General features: G+C 37.6%; 1 protein-coding gene across 1 annotated transcript in view; it reads left to right on the forward strand.

Moving 5' to 3' along the window:
- Positions 1-22,293, forward strand: part of LOC147217582 (contactin-associated protein-like 4) — a 41,134-nt gene extending 18,841 nt beyond the window's left edge. The window contains exons 11-23 of the mRNA XM_086176448.1: positions 366-472; positions 1,758-1,877; positions 4,692-4,892; positions 7,001-7,163; positions 7,501-7,628; positions 9,064-9,234; positions 9,756-9,974; positions 12,198-12,437; positions 13,471-13,695; positions 15,187-15,320; positions 16,990-17,077; positions 18,531-18,749; positions 22,097-22,293. Coding sequence (XP_086032574.1) covers positions 366-472; positions 1,758-1,877; positions 4,692-4,892; positions 7,001-7,163; positions 7,501-7,628; positions 9,064-9,234; positions 9,756-9,974; positions 12,198-12,437; positions 13,471-13,695; positions 15,187-15,320; positions 16,990-17,077; positions 18,531-18,749; positions 22,097-22,293 — 2,212 coding nt within the window. The remainder of the gene's footprint in view (positions 1-365; positions 473-1,757; positions 1,878-4,691; positions 4,893-7,000; positions 7,164-7,500; positions 7,629-9,063; positions 9,235-9,755; positions 9,975-12,197; positions 12,438-13,470; positions 13,696-15,186; positions 15,321-16,989; positions 17,078-18,530; positions 18,750-22,096) is intronic.
- The last annotated feature ends 2,349 nt before the right edge of the window (positions 22,294-24,642 follow it).

A 24,642-nucleotide genomic window follows, 5' to 3' on the forward strand; every position in this document is an offset into this window, starting at 1 on the left:
TGTGTATTTTTTAATCTTATCTATTTGTTTTTTATTTTATTTTTTTTTCCTGTGAGGCCTGTGTTAAGAATCAGCTGCAGTATCTCCAAAAAGTCACAGAGTTGATCCTTTTAGTTATATTTAGTCTCAAAGTGTCCCTAAAGACACTTGAGGAATTTATTTATTTTACACTACTTATAAAAAACATAAAAGGTGCATCTGCCTGAAAAATTGTCTTAGCAAAATTATTGTATTGGTATTGTGGCACACGCGGTATTGTGCCCACATGTTTTCTGTCCATGTGTATAAAAGTGGAAACCACCCAAAATTACTTATTTTCATGAAACGCAAAAAATGATTATCACCCCACCGTCTCTGTCTCTCAGGTGTTCACCCAATCTTTGTGAACATGGCAGCAGCTGCAGTCAGTCCTGGAGCAGCTTTTATTGTAATTGTTCTGGCAGCGGCTACAGTGGAGCGACCTGCCACAGCTGTAAGTCACTTGGCAAATATCACCAGCTGATGTAGTTAAATTGACATATTACCAAGCTGCATGAACCAGTTGTATGCAACACTAAATAGTCTTTAGATTTCTTCCATTATAATATAAACATTTAAAATTTGCACAGAAAAATGAGGGCTGGAGTTAAGCTAAAGCCCACCTACAGCATGGTTATTTAATGAAATCTTTACTTACGCATCTCATTGAGATACTGTCTTTCTCATTTTGTGATTAATCAAAATGATTAATTTTGCTTCCAGTGATGAAATAAAAGTTGCTGTATGTTGTGTCACTTTTTACAAGGTTTCAAGGTATATTTGAATACTACTTCCATTATATTTTGATTTTTTTTCTTTTGCTTTTGACAGTTGGAACCTTCTCTTTTTTTGATTTTATCCTTATCGCCAAAAATATATTTAATCTTCTAAAATATTTGTCTTCAATGTCGAAAATTGAACATGATGATGATGACATTGATAATAATACTAATAATTAAAAAAAAAATCATAACCATGATAATAATACAGCATTAAAATAATTATACAATTCTTGTTACTTCTATCATAAGATATTTTTTGTCTTTCAAGTAAGGCAATACAGAAAATAATTTTGTGATAAGGGTATAAAATTCATGCCACAAAAATATTTTCAACTATTACTGTGTGAGGTAAGACCCTTTTCTTATATGTAATCTATTGAGCAATAAAGTTTTTCAGGATGATTCTTAATATGTAATAATAAGTATGTATGTAACAATGAGCAGACCTCAACCTTGTTCTTTTTATAGATTAGAAAACGTTATTTTATCATTATTTGCTGAAAAAATCCCCTGAAAATGTATTCACTGTTGAAATATAAAGTGATAATAATGCAAAACAAAGCATTTCACAGTAATGTACTATACAATATATATATGTAGTAATTAATTAATACTAATACATGCGCTCTGTCGTACCCTGTATGCTGCTGTATGCCTCTCACGTAAAACTCAAATTATTTCTACAATTTTGTTTTATTTCTATCCCCTTTAGAACAGTGAAATATTGCAAGTTTAATCATCATAAATCAGTGACAATGGATACAGTGCATGTTTTAATGCTAATACTCAGCAATTAGCTTATTATAGTTAGAGATGTAGAGCTGATCCACAGTTGACCTACAGCTCAACACCTATGGAGCATTCAACCATATTCAGTCACAATGTGACTTCTATCGCTCCGCCTGTTGATTCATGTTGGTATGACTGCCAGATATGATCTTACTACTTTCCTGCCAGCTGTGTATGAACAATCCTGTGAGGCCTACAAACACAATGGCAACACATCGGGAAACTTCTACATTGATGTGGATGGTAGCGGACCGATTGAACCACAGCTGGTTTACTGCAACATGACAGGTGAAACACACAAGCGCAGTATGAGGTTTCACACATTTTACGTTTTCAAGATTCACATGACGCCAAATGTAGAAAAAAAATGTCATACTTTCTTGGGAATTGCCATGAAGGCGTACTTAAAAAAGAGAGAACAGAAAAATCACAAATAATTTGCCCGATAATAACTTGTAAATCACAAATCACTCATAAATACATCTACATTGATGGTGTCTAACTCAGTCACATCTGCATGACTGTACAGTCATGGCCAAAAGTTTTGAGAATTACACTTTCACAAAGTCTGATCCTTCAGGGTTTTTAGGTGTTTCCCAGATGTTTCTATGGTTGTGTCATTCTCAAACCTTTTGGCCATGACTGTAGCTTTCAGCCAGAAGATGTCATCAGGTGGCGTCCAACTTTCAAAGGGCATTTAACACAGAATCACAAGCTGTGAGCATCATCCTCACGGTCTGTGCTGGAAAACCCTTACGCACAACCTCAACAGGGAATAACAAGGTCTGGCATCCATCGTCTTTGCACTGCTCAGCTACGTCTTGATACTTGGTGGCGGTCAGTTCAATCATGGTGTTCTTGCTTGCCTCCTCATGTCTGGCCTCAGTGATGTTTGCATGACCTGGGGGTAAAGTAGTCTTCTGTCCACGTCCAGCATCCTAGGATGTCCTGCATAGAGGAGGCGCTCATTTGTACTCTTGGGAACTGGTAGTGTCTCCCCTTCTTTAACAAACTGAATGGATGGTGTTGGCCTCATATTGATCTGACACTCCACCTGATTTCACCCTCTAAGATGTCAGCCAGTGCACAGGGAACCATGTCATGGTGCCACCTGGTACAGGGAAGGTACAGGTTTGTTGGTGACGGAAGGGTGTCGTACACTGAACGAAGCAGGAAAGACATATGTAAGGGCTCTGGTCTCCAGATTTCAGGCCATGTGATCTTCCTCTTTGGCAGATCCCACTTTGTCCAAGCTCCACAAACACTTGAGGAAAATTTTTGAAACTCTGTTTCAGTGCAGATTATATACGATCCTTGTGGACTATGAAATATATAGGTTAGCTCATTTGTTAAAATGGCCAGATTTTGTGATTTTTTTTTTTTATATCATTCTTGACTTGTTCTTCTTCATGTGAGACATCTAGGGTGGTGCCATGTACCCTCTATTGACAGGCTGCCACTGAGACCTACATGTACCATAACAAAGTGTGGTAAACTGACTTCAGGAACATGGATTATTACCTCTTTATGGGGCAGGAGCCAAAGCCAGTGTGAGAGTTGTACCAAGAAATAGTGGGACTCCCTATGCATAATATTGTCTGAGGAACAAAACCCCTGAAGTAATGTTGGGCTCTTTTCTTTTATTGAAATGCTCCACATGAAAAGTGTAAGGCATGTCTGGGTAAACTCACAAACCCCTGGCTTAGTTTCAGTGTCTGGGAATTTCACCTCAGTTAGCGAGAGGGTAGCCTCCTTGGTGCAAAAGGAAGGAGACCTCTGATGGTTGTTTGCATTTCTGCATCAAACACTCCCTCAGAGTCCAGCCTTCTAGGAGCTACTGGAAGACAATTCTTTTTGGAGATTTCACATGGGTAGGAAACCTCGATGGGATCAATTAGGGGGATATCCTGCTTGATCTAAACTGGATGTATTGACCATAACAAACACCATAAGCCTGCATAAGAGCATAGCTGTCTGATCGTCACCTGATGGTGGATTGGATCGGGGTGAGGATTTCTGTGGCCAAACATTGCTATTTTGAGAGAGCTGTGTAATTTATTATCTGGATGGCACACAACTGGAGCCAATCACAGCTGTCATTGGTCAAGAGGCTAGGCACAGCAGTTGGCAGTCGCACAGGTCCTCATATAGAGACAAATCAAACGAGGGTCTTTCTTACAGTGATGCGGAAGCTTTAACCGCTCTACCACATGATGCCCTGGAATTGTTTTATTATTATCCAATTTTGATCAACACTAGATTTTAAATTCAATAATTTTGCATAAAAAATAACTGGTAGAAGTTTGCTCTAAAACCCTCTGATTTATCCTTCAATGTCTGTAACTTCTGTACTAACTTGATCATAGGATGTGGAATGTTACCCTTCTGGTGGGGAAGGAGCAAGAACTAGTACAAGAGTTGGAGCAGTACTAGCTAGTAGTGGGATTCCTTCTCTGCTTTTCATGGGTGATGTGATCCTGTTTATCTCTTCACCCTATGATCTCTGACAGGCATAGAGATGGTTTGCAGCAAAGTGTGAAGCTGCTTGAATGAAAGACTCAAACTTCAATCCCGAGTCCTCATGTCTGTCCCAGAAACCCGGGGTCTTGGAAATGAGTGAGCAGCTCCCACAGCGATGTGAGAATTTCATCGGTTTGTTGTGGGGAAAAAAATGTGCTGAGCCTGAGAGAAAAGTTCTCTGTTTGTCGCAAACGCTTGGTCTTTTTGTTTTAGTTTCTTTAGCAGAATGGCAAGGCTGAGTCTTAGATGTGAGGTGAAGTACAAAGATATCTGAGCGAAACCTTGAGATGAGCCGCTACTCCTTCCCCTGGAAAGGACTCAGTTGAGGTGGTTGGGGCACCAAATACAGGTGTCATATAAGCACCTCCTGTAACAGGTGTTCTTGGCAAAACCATCTTGAAGGAGGCCCTGTGGTTAACCCCGAACATGATTACGGAACCTTGATACTAGAAGCAAAAGTGCGGAATTGAAGGCATGGATGACTGGCTTGACCAACTTGTTTTTTTTTACAAGTCACAAAAGTGTGTATTGTTCATTATTGATGCTATCTGTGTTTGTGTTGTTTCTCCTTATATTTAACAGAAAAGAATACATGGCTGGTGATCTGGCACAACAACACAGAGTTGACCAGACTCCGACCTTTATCAAGCGGAATGAATCACTCCATTTATCTTAATTATTCTGCTGGAGAGGAGCAGCTGATGGCTCTCATCAATCAATCAGATCATTGCGAACAAGAATTGTCATTCCGCTGCAAGAAGTCTCATCTTTTCAATACTCTAGGTGAGTCCTGGTAACTTATTCAAGGAGGATACCCTCCATACAAGAACGAAAGGGCATTGAATAATACTGTACAATTTAAAATAAAGATAGTTCTATAAGAGCCTCCAGAAAGGATTGTGCTCCAAAGTAAAATTTTCCTTAATAAGTTGTCATTATCCATTGCCCAGGACGACAGCCTTACCACAAGCCTCTGCTGAATCTTTGTGCTCATAGAAAAATAACAAAAACAATTAGTTCTACTCAGCATATGTAGATTGGTCCATTATTCAGAAAGGTGGGTTTGTTTATCATTTATATCTGTAGCTAATGCTTTGTAAAGCATGATCTACCTTGGAACATGTTTTCAAGCCAGAGGTCATCCATCCATCATGTACCGCTTATCCAACTTAGGGTTGTGGGGGGTGCTGGAGCCTGTCACAGTTGCCATTGGGCAATAAGCAGGGAACTCCCTGGACTGGCCGGTCAATCTCGGGGCGCATATAGAGACAGAAATTCATGACAGACAACCAGCACTAACCACTGCGCCATCATGCCGCCCCAAACCAGAGGTTACTCTGTCATAAAAGTGGTTTTGGACAGTGACATTTCCATGTGGAATTTGGATAGACTCCCTATGACCACAATGTTCTCTGGTTTTCACAAAAAAAACACATGCTTTAGGTCAGTTGAGGACCAGCATGTCTGATTGTTTTTTCCTATATGTGGCCTTTTGATCGACCGGTCCGGGGTGTACCCTGTCTCATGTCCAATGACAGCAAGAATAGCTACACCAGAGGTGCTCAATACGTCGATCGCGATCTATCAGTGGATCGCAAAGGTAATACCGGTAGATCACATGACATTAAAAAAAAAGTAGACATCAGCCAATCATCCATTCCGTCACTTGATTGATATATATGTCAGCCGATCAGATGGAATCTGATTTTTTTTTTTTTTTTGACAAGGAGGTCACTGCACATGCGCAAACAACGGCGCAAAGTGTAGTAAAAAAAAACTCAAATTTTTAGCCCTCGGTTTTTTTCTCTTGAACTTAAGAACAGTGTATAGCTGGACCAAGTGAATGTGTAGCTGCTACACCTTTAGGTATTTGTTTTTATCTTATTATAGTGACTGTAAGAATGCATTATTTCAAAACTGTACAACAGCATCATATAATTTCTTTTTTGATTAGTTACCAACACAAAATGGGTAAAACCTTTGATTTAATCTGAATGACGATGACATGACGATAATAATTATACTGATATATAAACTACCTGATGAGAAAAAAAAAATCTGTAATAGTAGGCCTCCTGTGCATCTCATGGCCTTATGTGGCGGCACATCGGGTCATAACTGTTATCATCACTCTCCTTGATGAAATACTGTTTTATTTATGATTTTAAAGTCCTCCTTCGTAAATCTTACTCTCTGGTGTTTTGACTCAACACATGCTGACTAAACAAAGTGTATTTTTGTGGTTTTTGTGTTTTGTGTAGACTTTGTTACCAAATGTGAAATGAAATCGGGACAAAAACAAAATACCTCAAATTTTGCAGTGGGCAATATTCCGAGCAGCTCAAGTGCGCTTTGGTGTGTGGGTTGGATTCACAAAAACTATGATTGGTAAAAATTCAATAAACAGTATAAGAATAGCCTTTCCATATTTGGAAAACTAGTTGTACTGTTTAATAACCTTGTATTCTTCAGTTAACAAATACAGCCTACATCAGCAAATGAAAATGGTGCAAAAATAAAAACTCCTTCATGCACAAACATAACTTCCTCCTGGTCTGTGAGTGATTCCACAAAGACCCTCTATCTCCTGCTACTTGAAGGTGGATTTATAGCCTCCAACACACCAAACTTAGGAGCAGTTCAGGATGTAAGGACACTCAAATCTCTATGATGCTTCATTCCCACTGAAATCCTTCCCTCCCAGAACAATGAATTCAAATAATATTAACATATTTGTGCACTTCGGAAACAACACCATACCTACCGTCACACTTCTCCATTCATTTGATACTTTAAGGTGTTTTGTCTCCTGCAGTCAACAGAAGTCTTTCTCCAGGGTGTCATTAATTCGTAACCATTTTCCCTCAGACTGTCTCATACGTGTATTTCAGAGGGATCTCTTAACAGCCGGTGGCTTGGTGGTCCTGGTCCTGGGTGTTTCCACAGTTATCCAGTTGGAGCCGATCATGGAAACCAGCTGTGTGCATGCAGTCTGAGCGGCAGCTGCGTGGATAGACAACACTTCTGCAGCTGTGACGCTAACCGCAAGGAGTGGTATTAAATCTGCATCCTTATCATTTTTTTTTTTTTTTAATGGGAAAAGCCTCAAAGCATTTAACCTCTGAATTAGTTTTGGGATAAAGCAAGGCTGGAAATGTATTTCTTAACATCAAAATTGTAATTCTGTGCATGCAAATGAGCAATAATTCTTTTAGGATTTAAGATTGTTGTGTGTTCAATTTTAACCTGCACTTTCACCTGTTCTAATGTTCTATTTTTGTTCCTTTCTAACTTCTTCCTCTTCCTTTTTTCCCATTTGACATTTTGAGGTTATTAACCTCTTTTACTTCTCATCTCTAATCTGTTTCCCCCTCATCTCTGCTCCTGGTAGGGCAGAGGACTCAGGACTGTTAACCTGTAAGACAAACTTACCTGTAAGGTCGCTGGTTTTGGGTAACATTCAGAGACCTTGGTCTGAGGCTGCGTACAGAGTGGGACCACTACGTTGTCATGGAGACAGTAAGTAAGCCATCAGTTTTAGCATGATTATATGAATAGTATGGCAAGTTGAAGGTTGAGGTGGCAAAGGGAAAACAAAGGGCGTTTGATGACTTGTATGCTAGGTGGGCCGTATGGGTGGAGAGAATTATTTATACAGGTTGGCAAAATAGAAAGAAATGGGTAGGATGTGCAGAGGGTTTGGGTAATTAAGGATAGAGAGGGAAATGTATTGACAGGTGGCAGAAGAGTGATGGGAAGATGGAAAGAGTACTTTGAAGAGCTGATGATATGGGAAAATGAAATACAGCAAAGAGTAGAAGCGGTGACAATCGTGTACCATTAAGTACCAGAGATGAGTAAAAGTGAAATGAGAACGGCATTGAAGAGGGTGAAGAGTGGAAAGGCAGTTGGTGGTGATGATGTTTGTGTGGAGGTATAGAAGTATTTAGGGGAGGCTGCAGTACAGTTTCTTGCTAGATTATTCAACATAATTTTAGAGTTCAATGATGCCTGAGGCATAGAGGAGAAGTTTGGTGGTGGCCATTTTTCAGGAAAAGGAAGATGTGCAGAAATGCAGTAACTACAGAGAAAGTAGATTGATGAGCCATACAATGAAGTTCTGTGAAAAAGTTGCCGAAATTAGGCCAGAAGGTGTTGATACCTCTTGATAAAAGCATACCTAAGACACCGATGACACTGTGGGGTTCAAGTGAGCGATGGCTTCCTTCGGGTTGTCAAGTGAGTGCCCTCCTTCATAAATGTTTCGCTGATTGGCCCACGACATCTCCAGAGGGTTCAGCAGTGAATCCCAGCATCCCAGGTTCACTCCCTGGATGCCATCAGCTCACTTGAAGGCCCAAGATGGATCTTTTCTCTTCAACCACAGCCACTGAGTATCCTAGATGTTGAGGTGGCTATGAAAACTCTGCAGCCTACTTCCACTGGACGAACCTTTGCTTTCCAGCCTTGTTGCTAGGCATCTACAACGAGTTCAGCATATCTCAGCTTCTTCCGTTCATAGGCCTCCTCCACTGCACCCTCCCAGGGCACCGGGAGCTCTATGATGTAGACGAGCCTAAGTGACGATGACCACAGAACACAGACCACAGTATGGCATTAGGTTTCATGTATACAAAGAGTACAACAGATGCAGTATTTGCTTTAAGAATGTTGATAGAGAAGTACGTAGAAGAGAGAGCTGCACTATGCCTTTGTACACCTAGAAAACGCCTAACTGAATTGGGAAGTCGAGTCGCAGGAAAGTATGTTAGACTTGTGCAGGACATGAATACGAGCTGTGAGACAGTGGTGAGGGGTGCTGTGGGTGTGACAGAAGAGTTCAAGGTGGATGTAGGACGACATTAAGGATCAGATCTTAGGCCCTTCTAATTTTCAATGGTGGTAGACATGCTGACATGCTGATTTCTGTTGAATGACTTTTCATGTTTTTCAGAGCACTTTTGGAATGCTGCATTTTTCGATGAGGAGACTTCTTATCTCAGCTTTCCCACCTTTCATGGGGGTCTGAATGCAGAGATCTCGTTCATGTTCAAAACCATGGCCTCCTCTGGTGTTTTCCTCGAAAACCTGGGCATCAAGGATTTCATCCGAATTGAGTTGGGTAGTAAGTAACAGCTAATCGATAAAAACTAAAACGGAATGAGTCCTGCTGTGTCTGTAACGTCATCCAGGACATAGTCTATCTTTTCCAAATCTTCTTGTGGCAACTGGACTTGAAGATGTTTGACCTCTCATCCAAGAGGCCTCTTAAAGTTCAATTTTTATTTATTATTTTTTTGTCTTTTAACCTGAAGTCAGTCCTAGAGTTACAAGATTGAGTGACCATCCCAGACCCTGACTAATGCATTGACTGGTTTCATACACTGGAAAGATAAGCATTATTAAGTCATTCATAAACGCTCCAACCCCTCCTTTGAGCTGCCACCTTGTTCTGGGTTTGGCAACACAGACCATATCGCTCTAATATTTGGACAACAGGAAAATATTGCATGCATTCATGATACCTGATAGATTTCGATAGTTTGAAACCTCAAACAAACAATTGATCCCCTTTGTGCCCCCAATTTTTCTGTCTTTCACATTCTTTCCCATTTACTTTTTCTCCACCATCTTCCTATTCACCAGCATCCACTCAGGTAATTTTCTCCTTCGATGTTGGCAACGGGCCACTCGAGGTTCGTGTTAAGGCACGGACGCCACTGAATGACAACCGGTGGCATAGAGTCCGAGCTGAGTGGAATGTGAAGGAGGCATCACTCAGACTAGATGATTTTCCAGTTGCTACACTGGACGCTCCAACTGATGGACACTTTCAGCTGCAGCTCAACAGCCAGCTATTCATAGGTGAGGAGGAATTTATTCACCAGGCCCAGGCCTGACACATTGTAGCCATATAGGATAAAAAAACACAAAGGCATTATAAGTGATGTTTTTTTTTTTTTTTTTTTAAACTGGAGTCTCATTCATTATTTTAGTTTTTCTTTAATTTAAAATCAAAATATGATGCATTTGATGTCAGTCTTTTATCGAAAACGGCAATTTTAGAATGTCAAAATAATGTCCCTTGCCAACAAGACATGTAGCCTACATCTTTTTTGCAATCCTGGGACACGACAATTACCTATTGGAAAAGTAACATTATATTATTGGAATAAAGATGCTGCACCACAATTGTATGAAAGTGACATACAGTATATTTGTTGTGACTAAATTGATGTTCTGTTCAACCACATGAAATTATCATCTTAGTACTTTAGCTTGTGCTGCCCAGTAGGAGGCACATGCCAGTTTCCTCCTCCTGCTGTTAGAAGAGAGTTAGAAGAGAAGGAGAAATTCTTGAGTGAGTTAGATGTTGTCAGAAAGTGAACTGCAGATTGCTTTTTGTTTGTTTTCTTAACAGTGACTTTGGTCTAATTTGTTAATGAATAAGTAAATGATATACAGAAAAAGGTCTTATTCATGCCAATGCAAGAATTTCAATTTTTAAATTTAAGTCAGGGCATGAGGAAAATTTCGTGAAAAAATAGGGAAAAATGCCAAATTGTTGGAGGAAATATTCCATATTTGTTATTTTCAAATTTTCTATCCAAATATTCTAAAAGTACAGAGCACAATCCCTGAGAATTTCAGTTTAGCACGCTCCAATCTGAGTGTAATCTTCTGATGTGATTTTTTTTATAAGTGTGATTATATTTTTGGGACTCCACAAGGCTAAAAGTCTAAGTGATCTGATCTGGTTGTTCTGGTTTGTAATGAAAGTTTTGCCTTTTGTGTTCAGAGCTGACAGTGATCTGTATTTGATTTCTTTGATTTTTGATTTAATTATTTAGATTATATACATAAAAGAAAACACATCTTTTTTGCCTATGGAGAGATTCAGCCATTTGACGGGAGGCAAGTTGACTTATCATTGAAATACCAATTCTCAACGTATACAGACACCTTTCCCGGCAAAATATTCTTATACTTCAAAGTGTTTTTGAAATTTAATTCTGATAATAAATATCATGCATTGAATGGAAAAAGGAAATATGAACTACTAAATAGAATACAGTTGCATTCAAACATATTTTATTAAAAAAATATCAGCTCAAATCAAAAAATATTCGAATGTTAGAGGATGAGATTTAAATGTTTCCTAGTTATTCCTATGTAACCTTAACTGATCTTTGTCACCAGAGATAAATCAATTTTTATGCCGGCACTAAAGGTTAAAAGATAAATAATTTGAGATCAATGACAGCCAGATTTGTATCTTTACTTAAATCATAAGGACTATATTATGATTATTATAAAAAGTCTGAGCTTTAGTGAAATATTAAAGAATGCATTTTTTTTATATTAGACTTCAATATTGAATTTATTTTTAAAACAAAATGAATCACATTCATTTTAAAATGAAGAGGAAGTGATTAACAGTAATCATTGCTGTTTTATTTTATGTTGGTAAAGTAAATAATACAGTAAATATTTGGTCACAAAGGAGTGAGACATCAGCTTTAAAATGTTCAGCTTCTTGCATCCTGCAACAGTTGGCTTTTTCTTTCATTCAGCCTTCAGATTTAATCCTGATATTGCAGTATTTATGATGTACGGTGGAGTTGATATCCATTTTGACCTGCAGCCAAATTTATGCCAAATCTGATCTCCAATAGGTTGCTTTGTGTTGTAGTTTTAGTTTGATTTAACTGTCAAATTATATGTAGAATTCTGCTTTATTGGTGCAATCTCTTATGAAACATGACAAATTGCAAATGAAGTGCTAGAGATGTTGCAACAATTAACCAAATGAAGGAGAAAAGGAAATATTATTCCACACAATGAAATACAAAATGTAATTCAGTGAGACAGAGTGATTTCTGCTTTTCCTTACATCAGATATGAATTTTCCATGCCTGCAAATGTAAAGACATCTAATGAAAGTTTTTTTTCCCCCCTTCTCTGTTGATGCAGTGTCACTGTTTTAATACTGTGACATTTCTGTGATAGTTTTGAAGCTTTAAATATAGTTTGGGATATTTCCAATATAGGTGCCTACAAATCATGATATGATGCTATTGTCACCAGGAGGCACGGCATCCAGACAGAAGGGCTTTCGGGGTTGTATTCGTTCCCTGTTGCTGAACGGAGTGACAGTTGACCTGGAGGAAAGGGCCAAGATGACGCCTGGGGTCCGGCCTGGTTGCCATGGTCACTGCAGCAGCTATGGATCCCTGTGCAAGAACCAGGGTCGCTGTGTTGAGAGAGACAAGGGCTTCCACTGTGACTGTAGCCTTTCACCCCACACTGGAGTCTTCTGTCACACAGGTATTTTGTCACACCTTAATAAGTGGCAAACGTACTACTTATGTAGAAAAGGAAGACATGAAAAACAAATATTTTTGTCTTCTATCAACCTTTGTTCCATGCAGGTGCGGATCAAAAAATTCTAATATCTTGAAAAATTCAATTTCTCCCATATTTTATATATTCCTTATATTTCTAGTATTTAATATACGGTATGAAAAAAATAACCTGCTCTGTGATTCACAAAATATATTCTACATATTTTCTGAAGATTTTAACAATTATGACATACTAAGCATCAAAAATGACAAATCATTTAACAGGCGCTTTGGTTTCAGGGAATAAGACTGGTAGTTTTACATGTAAATTAGAAATATTAAATCATAACATTGAACTCTTACTTAAAAAATACATTTCCAGTGCTTTCCCCCACTGTTTTACAAATCAAGAAAAAGGTGTGTTTTGTCCTGGGGCTTCAAAATCATACAAAAGAGACCTATGTTTTGGGGCGAATGTTGATAGTAGATTTGCTCTGACATCATACCTTTTGCTGTTCCTAAATTGACCACACCTAGCGAATAAACACATTTCACAAAAATCAACATGTGTTTACACCTGATGTAGAAGCCAATTACATATGATAAACATTAATTAGGTGAAACACATCCACTCATTAAAATAATCTACTCACGCAAGCCCTACACAAATATTATCATGATAGAAAAGTTAAAAACATAATGTAAAATCAGCTGCCTGTGTTTACTGACCTTATTTCTAGGAGGATATCTATCATAATTAGAAATTTAAAAAGTGCAAAAGCCAAACCTTCTGACATTATGCACATTATGCGCAATATAGTCTTAATACTACTGTCTGAATAATTAATATCCAGCATATTCACGTTTGATGACAAATTGGCATGTTTTCAGTTTAGGTTATTATCATTCAATAAACATTTTTATCAAACCATGGGTCATTAATCAAAAAAAAAAAAAAAAGATCCAAATGTTGACTCCACTGTATTATGAAAGTCCTAATATTCCTCTTCCTTCAGAGGTGTCAGCGAGGTTCAAGTCAGGGACGTCAGTCAGCTACACCTTCAAGCAGCCTTATGACATGGGCTGGAACAGCAGCTCACTGCCGTCTTCGGTTCACTCTGGCGTGGCTTTAAAAGGAGAAAACATCTCGCTCAGCTTCAGGACCAACCACAGTCCAGCTCTGTTGCTCCTTGTCACATCCTACTTCACAGATTTCCTGGTCCTGCTCATAAACAAACACGGTGATGTTCTTATTACGCACAATTCTCACTGGCTTCTCCCTCTCAAGTCTTTCTCAGTGTAAGGTTTTAGATCAATACAAGTCCTTTCTGAGTCCCTCCTTTCTTTATGTGTTACTGTCTCTTAGAAGACCTATTTAACACCTTTGCAAAGTTTCGGTCTGTGTTCACTTGTACACTGTCAATAAATTCCAAAACTACGCAATATGTTTCCAGCTTTGCACCACTAGACGGACAATTAAAACAATGAAGAAAGGGAAGACTGCAGAAGTTTTCATCTGAGGATTGCCGGTTCACTTTTGGCTTCTCTTTTACTCCTCGGTTTTATTTCTCTCTCCATTTTGTTTAAAGACGAGGATTTGACCAAGGTGCGGTTTAAACTCCTGCAGAACCACAGTTTTTCTGCTGGCCATAATCTTTGTATTTTAGACTGAGTCTCAAACAAATAAAAGCAAAATATTAAAAACACATTTTTACTTACTGATGCGTTTCCATTTGATTTTTATTTAACTAAATTAACTAAATACAGATGGTGTTCCCCTTGCATAAAAACTTGTTGAATTTAGTTATCACTGATGCCTGCTTAGATTTAGCCACATTCGTTAATTAATATTTTCAAAGTTCAACAAAGTTGAAAGGGAAAAAACGACGGATTGCGAGGTTTTTTTTTTTTTTTTGTTGTTTTTTTACCAGACTGGTCCTCGTCTGCACTCACTCCTCATCAGAATCAGAATCAGAAAAAACTTTTATTTATCCCCAAGGACAATTGGGGGGGATCACGGGGTACCAGCATTAAATTGTAAACATTCAATAAATATATAGATGAATATATAAAATAATGAAAAAAACATATAAATATAAACAGGGTATAGAAAAATTTACATAATCTCATCAAGCACATTAAAAAAAAGAAAAAAAGATACCATTTCCGAGTTATTTTTCCAAATCCATAAATTATTCATATTTTAATCTATTTCTATTTAACAAATATTATCTTTATTTCTGTGTTTGTAGAATCGATATTTGTTTTAAAACGTGAATAGAATGTCTTTATTGTTCACTCATAATGAAAGAAAGGATGTAAAGGAAATAAACGAAGAAAAGTCCCGGTTTAAAGCCTTCAAACAAGTTCTCGCATTACCTCCCGAACAGATCCATCCCCAAAACGTATCTGACCAGAAACAATTAAAAATGTGTATTTTTATTAGACAGGAAGACGGACTGCAGGCCACTCACTTAGTGTTGGCAAATACACTTGGAAATATTTCTTTCTAATTATCTATCTTTCTTCAGCCAACTAACAATCAAATGGAAATGTAATAAATTAACATCACAAATTTTATGTTTGTAAATGTTAATGTTTTAAAAGAGTGAGGAATGGTGTTGACATGTTGATGGAGGAAATGTTTACATTTTAAGGACTTCTCTCTCTCTCTCTCTCTGCGTGTTTGTGTGTGTGTGTGTGTGTGTGTGTGTGTGTGTACGATGATTTAGATAAGCTGGAGGTGAGATATAAGCTGGACATCAGTAGAGAGGCTGAAGTGTTGAGGAGTAGGGTGAGGAATCTGGCTAATGGAAAACTACACACTGTTGATGTCAGGAGATACATGGACTCTGTCTCTGTGCAGGTAACACACACACACACACACGCACACACGCACACACACACACACACTCACATAATTACTACTGGTCAAAGAGTGCGACATGAGTATTTAATGCTTATAATATAGAATTCCGTTCATCTTTATGTAATGCATTTACGGTTCCTGTATTAATTTGAATAAATACAATTTTAGTTTGCACGTGTATGTTGGCAATTACTGTGATACCCTTTTCAATAGGACATTTTTGTCTGATAAGATGTCAAGACAATTGTAGTTTTAAAGTGTCAGCGATTGTGCTTATGAACATAGAAGTAGGGGGTATGTGATTGTGGGTGTTTTTATTGATTTTTATTTAAGAACATAAAACTCCATCCTGCCCCATTTTCTGTATCCTCCTCTCTTACTCTAACTAAGTTAAAGTCCCGTTTCATTCCATCCATAAATCTTTTCGGCCACCCTCAAGCCTGGCTGCTCCGACCCAGTGGCGGTGCGTGTCAAAGTTATCAGGTTGGGCAATATTTTAAATGATTATATAGTGATAAATTTACTATTAAATAGGAAAATTAACAGGTGACTATACAATTGTCACAATTTATTTTTGTTTTGTTAAAATTACATAGCAATACAACTTCTAACCAATAGGTGGCAAGATAAACAAAGATGGTCCATCTAGATATTTAAGCTAGAGCTTGATTATTATCTACTACGACCATAGTGGATTGACCATTCATTTGAAAAATTGTGAGTTTACCTTCAGATATCTGAATATGAAGAGAGAAGCCGTTGTGACCGTTGCCGGAATGATGAAATCCTGAGCAGTGTTAAGTAATGACAAAAATACATGTATGCAAGCCCTCCTGGAACCCATATATAATGCATTGAAGTACCTTTTTTTTTTTTTCTTTAATTTATCAATTTTTCTTCCTCATCCTTTCCACGCTAGTCATTCCGCAAGAGAACTTCGACATCTTCATCTTTGCTGGCTGTCTTTTCCCTAAATGCCTCTGTCTCTAAACCATAGAGCATCTTTGTTCTTTTCTTCCTTTTTTCGAGAACTTAAAATGGTTAATTTTCAAAAGTTAGTCCTATGTTATTTGATGGTTAATCAAACTGTGATTAGGTTGTGAAGACTCGGGTTGGTTACCCTTGCAGGTGTAGCCTGGTCATCTGAGATGGCAGTTAAACAATGAAAACACTAAAAATCTGCTGATACACATAATAAAAAAATTCATTACAAAATGCCACAAGAAATTAGAATAGTAATAACTTCTTAATATCAATGTTTTTATTATTATTATGTTCATGTCAATTGAAGTGATGGTTTATCACATTAATTTGGGGAAACTCATAACAATGTTGCAGATCTCTTTACCTCTTCCACCAGTCACTGGAAATATGTTTGATATCAAATAGTGATCAAGTATCTCTTTGGAATTGGTGTTATTTTACCTCTAAATGCTGAAATGTAAGATACATAAACTATAAAATAACAAAGCAGAAGTATGTTTCTGCAGAAGCTGTAGCTCATCAAGCACATAGTGAGCATTTAAAGCTACGCTTTGCAAGATCAACTTAAACAGCAATTAGTTTTGCATTTTGACATTGAGAAATTTTAACTTTTGTCTAGAGACGATATCTGCAACAAAAAAACGTTTCACATTTATTACCACAAGCTCAATGGTTCTTACAGATAGATCAGCATCCCAAAGAAGATTTCAACTTGACATCGGATGGTAAATTTAATGCCATCAGGTCTCTGGTGCTGGGCAGACTGCACGGTAAGCACATCCTCTAAAATTGAAAATGCTCTTGCAATGTTATGACTGTATATATAAGTTTACACCGGGCAAAAGTACAAACACCTCCTCACTCAAAACTTACCGGTCACAACTGGTATACAGGCCAAGTTTTGTCTGGAAATCTTCTTGTTTTGGCTGACAAGAAAAAAGTACAAGTTTTATTTCATATACCTTCTTAAAAAGTTATATCAACCCTACTGACCAGGGTGAGATAGGGGACAATGGATCGGGACAATGATGACAATGGGGCAATTTTTATTCTATCTAAACAATGACTCGAACTGTATATGTTACATGAAATTGCAATTTCTCTAGTGCGCCTAACTTGTGAGTCTGATAAAGACATCATCGTGTTCTTGTATTTACTTGTTTGCTAAAATTCACATGACAGTGTTGTGTTTTCTGGTGATTAGGATGGCTACTGAAAAGAACAATGTTTTGTTCATCTCATTCAGCTTAGAGATTTAGAAAATATTCTGGATACTTTTTCATGAAGTTCACTATATCGGTCATATAAAAACATCATCATTCTTCAGAACAACTTTAAGTGAAATTCAATTGCCTGGGTAGTTTGCTCGAAGATATGGCGTATTGCACCATTTCTGGTCAAATCTGTGAGATTCAAGGCCTTGCATTCTCACCACAGTTATAATATACAAGTTTATACTCTTTGATGCAATAATTTTTATTTTTTTTTACATTAAACTGAATCCCTCGAATTGACAGGACAAACATTTCAGAGAAAGTATTCACGGTGCAATTGATCTTTTTTTTTTTTTTTTTTCTTTCTGAAGAACCCTGCACTCAGATTTAACAGAACTTTAATTCACTTCAACCACATTTTTGGGTGTTTTTTGGTGTATTTGGTGTCAAACTCAAATACACAGTTGGCCACAATTCAAAACTGGGACAAAGTCGCGGGCCAACATTGATATTATTGAAAAAAAAATCTTCCTCTAGATATAACAATGAACCTTTTCATATGGACCCAAACAAGTTTTGCTTAAAAACTAAATATGGAACAAGCATAGCTTAATACTATACAATATATAACTCAATTTTGCACACATGCAAAATCCTGCCTAAGTAGCAGGGAGCCAGTATTAGCATAAGGTTGCTATGACTACTGTACACAGAGGAGAGTGCGTTTATGGGTCCTGTTGTGATTTTCGTGCCAAAACATCAGCAGAAAATTCTGGGATTTGTAGAATTAGCGATACATGCACTGTAGACTTTACCGGCGGGCCAGCTCTAATAGTCATTTGGTATGACTTTGTGGGCCAAATATAATTACAGAGCGGGACAAATTTGGCCCGCGGGCCAGAGTTTGATGTCTATACTTTAGGAGATAAATGACTGTGTTTTATCTTGTTTTTTTAACATTGCTATCTTTGATAGCTATACAAAATCTAATTGTTCCATCCCTTCCCAGATTCTGATGAACTTGATTCTGACCTGGCAAGACTGGCATCTCTTAGTTTTACAGGCTGCTTGTCAGTCGTCCGCTTCAACTCCATCACCCCCCTTAAAGCTGCTCTTCTGCATCCCGATACCAGCCCCGTCATCATCATCGGGCCACTGGCCCAGTCCAACTGTGGCTCCCCAGTTTCAGCTACTTCCTTGGCAGTAAAAAAGTCACGCCACATGCCAGGTAGGAAGGTAGGAGAAGTCTTTTTGCCCGTCAGTTACTTTTATATCATCTATAAAAAGAGACAGACTGAAACCTTTTTGGTTGTGTTGACTACTGATCACAGCATTAATGTGGACTCATCAAGCAAAACTTCCTTTTGCAACTTATCAAAACCTTTCAAACATGTTGTCCATTTCTGAGGTTGACTTTATTTGAGCTAGAAGTAATAACTCATTCCTGTACTTGGTTAGAAACCTAGAACCCAAAAATTAAATCAAGTCAAAGCTTATGGTACTTTAACCCTGGATAGCATTGACAGAATCCGTTTTTGTGTTCTGCCAATATGATAATGCAAGAATTCATTTCTGTGATTCCCAGGGAGGTTGAGTTACAGGGAGCATAGACTAGGAGAAGAAGGCTAACAGGTCCATAACAGAACCCCAAGAAAGGGCTCCTGTTTGCAAATGTACAGTTACTACAACTCACTAAATTAACACACTTTAACATGCATTCCCAATGGGAGTGTGCAAGTCCCCCCAATATGTAAAATGTCAGTTCAATGTTGAATTCTGGTAAGGCAATTAGAGTCACACAAATCACACAATCCAAAACATTTTAGTGTCCATAGTAACTGCAACATAGTATTGTTGTTTATCTCAGTATTGGCTGATTAAAGAAATAAATAGCAAAAATAAGAGTACATACCACTGAACGCCACAGGAGGTCTTTCCTACCTGAGGCTATCAGACTTTTTAATTCCTCTCCCTTCAGTCGGAGGGAATCTCAAAATCTTAAACCTTAAAAAAAAAAAAAAAAATCTCACCCACTTACTGTAAATTGTAATAATTTATACTGTGCATATTTCATTTCATAACAGCTTCATGTACAATTTTTTTCTCATACTCTTGTGCACTCCCTATCTTTCACTTGGTACTTAAGACCTTAAGACACTTTATAGTCTTCACTAGTTGCTTAAGACACCTTATGGTTTATTTGTATTTCTTATTCGCCCCCCCTTCCCTTTTTTTTTTTTTTTTTTTTTTTACTGTTTATACAATTTTCTACTATTATTTATTATTGTTATGTTTTTCTTGTAACTCTGGCACAACAATTTCCTTCGGCATAAATAAACCTTTTCTTATTCTTATTCTTATTCTTATTCTTATTCTTATTCTTATTCTTATTCTTATTCTTATTCTTATTCTTATTCTTATTCTTATTCTTATTCTTATTCTTATTCTTATTCTTAACCACAAAATGAAATTTAATTGAAAAGTGTATCATTTGTTTGTATACCAAAAGTTCAATTGAGGAGTGATGTGACACTGCCTCTGGTCAAGATACAAGTGTATAATACCACTCTTTTGTGTATTTGATTCTAAATGTGAAACAAAAACCTGCAGGACAAGCAACACTAATCCAGCAGTGTTGCCGAGGGTTACTGAGATAGGACCTTATCAACCTTACCGTCACTAAATTTCATGACGAAACTGATTAATCAGCTGGAATTAACTCACAGGACACAAAGCTCATTCAATCTTAAATGAATTCAACTCAAGCCGCAACACTAGATTAACACAAACGCCACAAGAGAGGAATACTCGCTTATGGTCGTACCTGTCCCTTACAAGGGCTCAATTACCGGAGCTTCCTTCTCCATACCTCTTTATCACCATTCTCAAAGCAAATTAAACATTTGCGGTACTCTTTCTTGACAATAAACCTATACTTTATTTCTGTATATTTTATCTATTTCTGTGTCTGTTAGGTCTCCGGATCTGAAGGCCCTCTCCTTTTTATTGAGAAGGGCCTTCTCAAGAGCGGAGTTCCCATACAGGGCATTCCAGTCTGCTGTATTCGGAGTGTATCTACGGCCTTGGGAGTCCATTTTCAGTAACTAGTTGACGCTGAAACATTGCCTTCTTCAGTGGTGTGAGCAGAGCTAAGTTGTGGTTTGACCTGCTCAGAGGGGGGAATGTCGCGGAACTGTTGACATCCTTGACGTTTGCAAACTGGAGGTCCAAGATTCTAACGTCTCTCGTGGTGCATGCGATAAATTTGTAAAAAGGGGGAATAGACGAGGAGAGTCATCTGAGATGACGATGACGATGAAGGCGCCAGTTTTGCAGTCTGGTTGTCACGGATTGGATTATGTCAGATGCTGCTTCAGCTTTCCCAAACAGCAGAATGTGGATGTTAATCACAAGGAAATTTGTGAGTTTCCTGGGGAAATAATACGGACAAAATCTGACTGCCATGAGCTTGATGTCCGGCCCGCAAAAGCACTCTGACAGGGATATGTCCTCACGGCCTGGTTTTTAAAAGCATGGCCAATCCCCTTCTTGTCTTCTTACCGAGTAAAATTACCAGTAGAGTCTGGTATCTGCTCAAGTAACTACATTCCTGTGAAAAGCATGATACTGTGCTCTCTTTGCTCCCTGCAGATATTCAACGCTTTCAACTATTTTACTTGTCAAGGACCCATCCCTCCTTGTAAAAACTACGGGAAATAAATATGATAAATAATAAATAATATAATAAATAATAAAATAAAAGTTTTCTGGAAAAGACCCAGAAAAACAACCATAATGCCGTTGTGTAGTCGCAGTTAAGTTGCAGGTTCCAAAACACAGGACAAACAGTAAAAGCAAATGTTAGCTAAAGAATAGGAACTGCTATGACAGACTGCCACGAGTACAACCCCATCTTGTTAAATTCTAAATATTGAAATGTATGGTTTAATCATTTTCTGTAATATTTTGGAGCTCTGTGAAAGGGAGATGACATGCCTATATCTTGGCCATAGGCATTGTCACATCACTCCTCAATTGAACTTTTGGCATACAAGCAAAGGATGCACATTTTATTTACATTTCATTTTGTGGTTGGATTTAATCTATTATGTCTATTCTTCTCTGTGTCATTTATTTCTTCAATCAGCCATTACTGAGATAACCAACAATGCTATGTTGTTGTTGTTTTTGTGGACACTACAAAGTGTTTTGGATCGTGTGATTTGTGATTCTCTTTGCCTTGCAGAATTCAACATTGAACTGACATTTTACATATAAGGGGGCACTTGCGCATTCCCATTGGAAATGCATGTTAAAATGTGTTAATTTAGATTATAGAAACTGTATGTTTTTAATGAACTTAACCTAGTCAAGTTGTTTACAAGTCCAATTGCTTTGTCTTGTAATTTTGAAGCATCAGTAAGCATTTTCAGTTGCCATGTCAAGATTAAAAAAACAAGTATCATATACTTAATGACTGAAAACCTTCACAGAAACCATAAAGCTTCTCACCACTGATTTTTTTTTCTTTTTTGCCAATATCTTATCCCATTTTCATTATCTTCTGTTTTGCAGGTGTTATAGCAGTGGCCATCTTTGTGATTGTGTCCTGTTTCATAGTTTTTGGCAGATTGGTCTCGTGGAGAAAAGATACATATCAACACAAAGAGGCCAAGAAGGTCAGACAGGAAGAGACCACAGATTTGCCTTTTATTGAAGATGCTGACTTCCAGATTGTCTTTGGAGAAACCACAAAGGAGTATTTCATCTAAGAGTCCCAACCATAAATGGATGGTCTTAATAGCTGAGGGGGAAGCAAGAGTGTCCTGTCATCTAGGGGGCAAGACATGTAGCTCCAAGCCCCTGAGAGACTTTGCTCAAAGATATGGGTGTGCAGCATAGAGTTAAAGAAAGATGGCCCTTGATTCATCTTTCTACTACTTTACTCTAAATTGTAAATATTCTGGCAGGCTGTAGTTGTGGACTTACAGTTTTCAGTGTGATTTTTTTTTCTTGTTTTAACTGTATATAATCAAAAATTGTACATTGAGATTTTTTTGGAAGACATATCGTTAACTTTGCCATTGAGACAGTTTTGAAAAGAGATACTAGTTGTTTTAAAAAAGAGAACTTAATTGTTTTAAAAAGTTTCACAAAGTTTCTTTGCAATGACGTGTGACTGAATACATTGGTTTTTTTCAATACATTTCATAATTTCAATAACAACCTTCAGCAGTCTTTGTTAATTAGAGATAAGATGTGAGGCTCATGCCAGCCTGCACGTTTCAAAGAATGATGCATCATAGGTCTCATGTAATGGCCTCATGTAATTAAAGCTTATTTAAACTTAATTGTGTTACGGTGCTCCCTCAATTGGAATCAGTAAAAAAGGGAACGGTTGTATATTGACATAGTTGCCCTGTGATTAGCATGCAAGCGACTGTAAATCACCCGGTTACAACTGAGAAATTGCACGCAAAAGCAGCACAGTGGCATTATTACTGCACATACTGTACTGTACTAAGTGAAAGTTAACACGAGCAACTTCCATACATCATCGACCTAGCATGTGTTGCGCTGAAAAAACAATAGCGATTCCCCTGGGTTAAAATATATGCATATGTGCAAAATATGTGCACATATAGTATGTGACAAACAGTAAAGCATATTTATGCGTATTAGCCCTCCCAAACGGGGTTCCTTTAATAATTCTCGTACAGGATGTGCTTAATCATTTGCCTTTTGATGAAAAAGGGGAGTGATATAAATGATTATTTATAAGTCATAACCTCTTCCAACACAAGAATCGCTATAACCGAGTAATTATCAAGTCTTTGAATATTACCACCATGAGGACTGGTGGGGGACATACCTCCCACAAATGATTTCTGAGTCAGTGTAATTTTACTACTACCACCACTTTTTGGGAATTCCTTTTCAGATATTGGAATATTACTCATTTTATGTCATTTATATCACTAATATAAGAAGGATCCTTGTCAATTTTCCCCTACTTTTTGTAACAATGATGCACCCGTTGATTTTGTTTCACACCAAATCATTAATCAACAAAAATAAAACCATAATAAAATTAGATCAAATAGAATTGTTTCAAAAATACACAAGTTATCTTGTGAAAAAAAAGAAAAGTGAAAAAATTAAATGGTTCAGCACTTGGCCCTGTCAGGCTTCAGCAGCCTGGTCACTCACCAACCACAACCCACGTCCTGGTCTCCACATAATCAGGACTCATTGTTCACAGCGCCAGCCTGTCCTGTGTTTCACGAATTCACTTCATCTGTTTGGCACCCTTTTTAAAAAACCCCTTCGACCAAGCATAAGTTGTCTGATCTTATAATGATAGGACTCCTTTAACTCTGGTGTCATGTCCACTCCTAGGACTCCCTGTGTTCCCTGTGTTTGGGAAATATGGTCATTTTTTTTCGGAGTCCTAAGCTCATGTTTGATGCTCAAATGTGCTGTCTTTGGAGAATCTTCAATAAACACGAACAATGCAACTCCTCTGAGTGTCTGGGGGTCTGTAACAGTCGGATCATGAACAGGGACACCGAATCCCTACATGTGAATAAAATGGAATAGTCTAGGGAAGAGGTGATCGAAAATAAACATGATTTAATATCACAATACTAAGTATAATATTCTTCTTAAAAATATTTATTCCAAAACCTGTCGAAATTCTGCACCTCCTCCATTGGCCCAGACCAGACCTGGGCATTTTACGGCCCACGGGCCACATCCGTCCCGTTTTGCTTTTTTATCCGGCCCGCCAAACTATTTTCTTTGAATATTTTAACGAGTATTTTGAATCAATATTGAATTTAGACATTTATTTTTACTTTTTAATCCTTTTTTCCTTTAATTTCTTTCCAAAATAATGTTGGTTGGTATATTTATATTATTATTGTTTTTAAAATTGATACAAAATGCCAGAAAATTGAAATATTTAAATTGCGATTTTCATTTTTGTTCGACGTAAGAAATGTAGCCCACCAGCCAAAATAATTGCCACCCCTCCCCGAGACACACATACTGTACATGTGCAAAGATAGGTTTCCTATTTATGTGATGTAATTTTCTTTGCAGTGTGGTAATTATAAAAG

The sequence above is a fragment of the Fistularia commersonii genome, chromosome 28 (genome assembly GCF_037954325.1).
Source record: "Fistularia commersonii isolate RoL2024-O1a breed Wild chromosome 28, RoL_Fcom_v1.0, whole genome shotgun sequence".
Classification (NCBI taxonomy): Eukaryota; Metazoa; Chordata; class Actinopteri; order Syngnathiformes; family Fistulariidae; genus Fistularia; species Fistularia commersonii.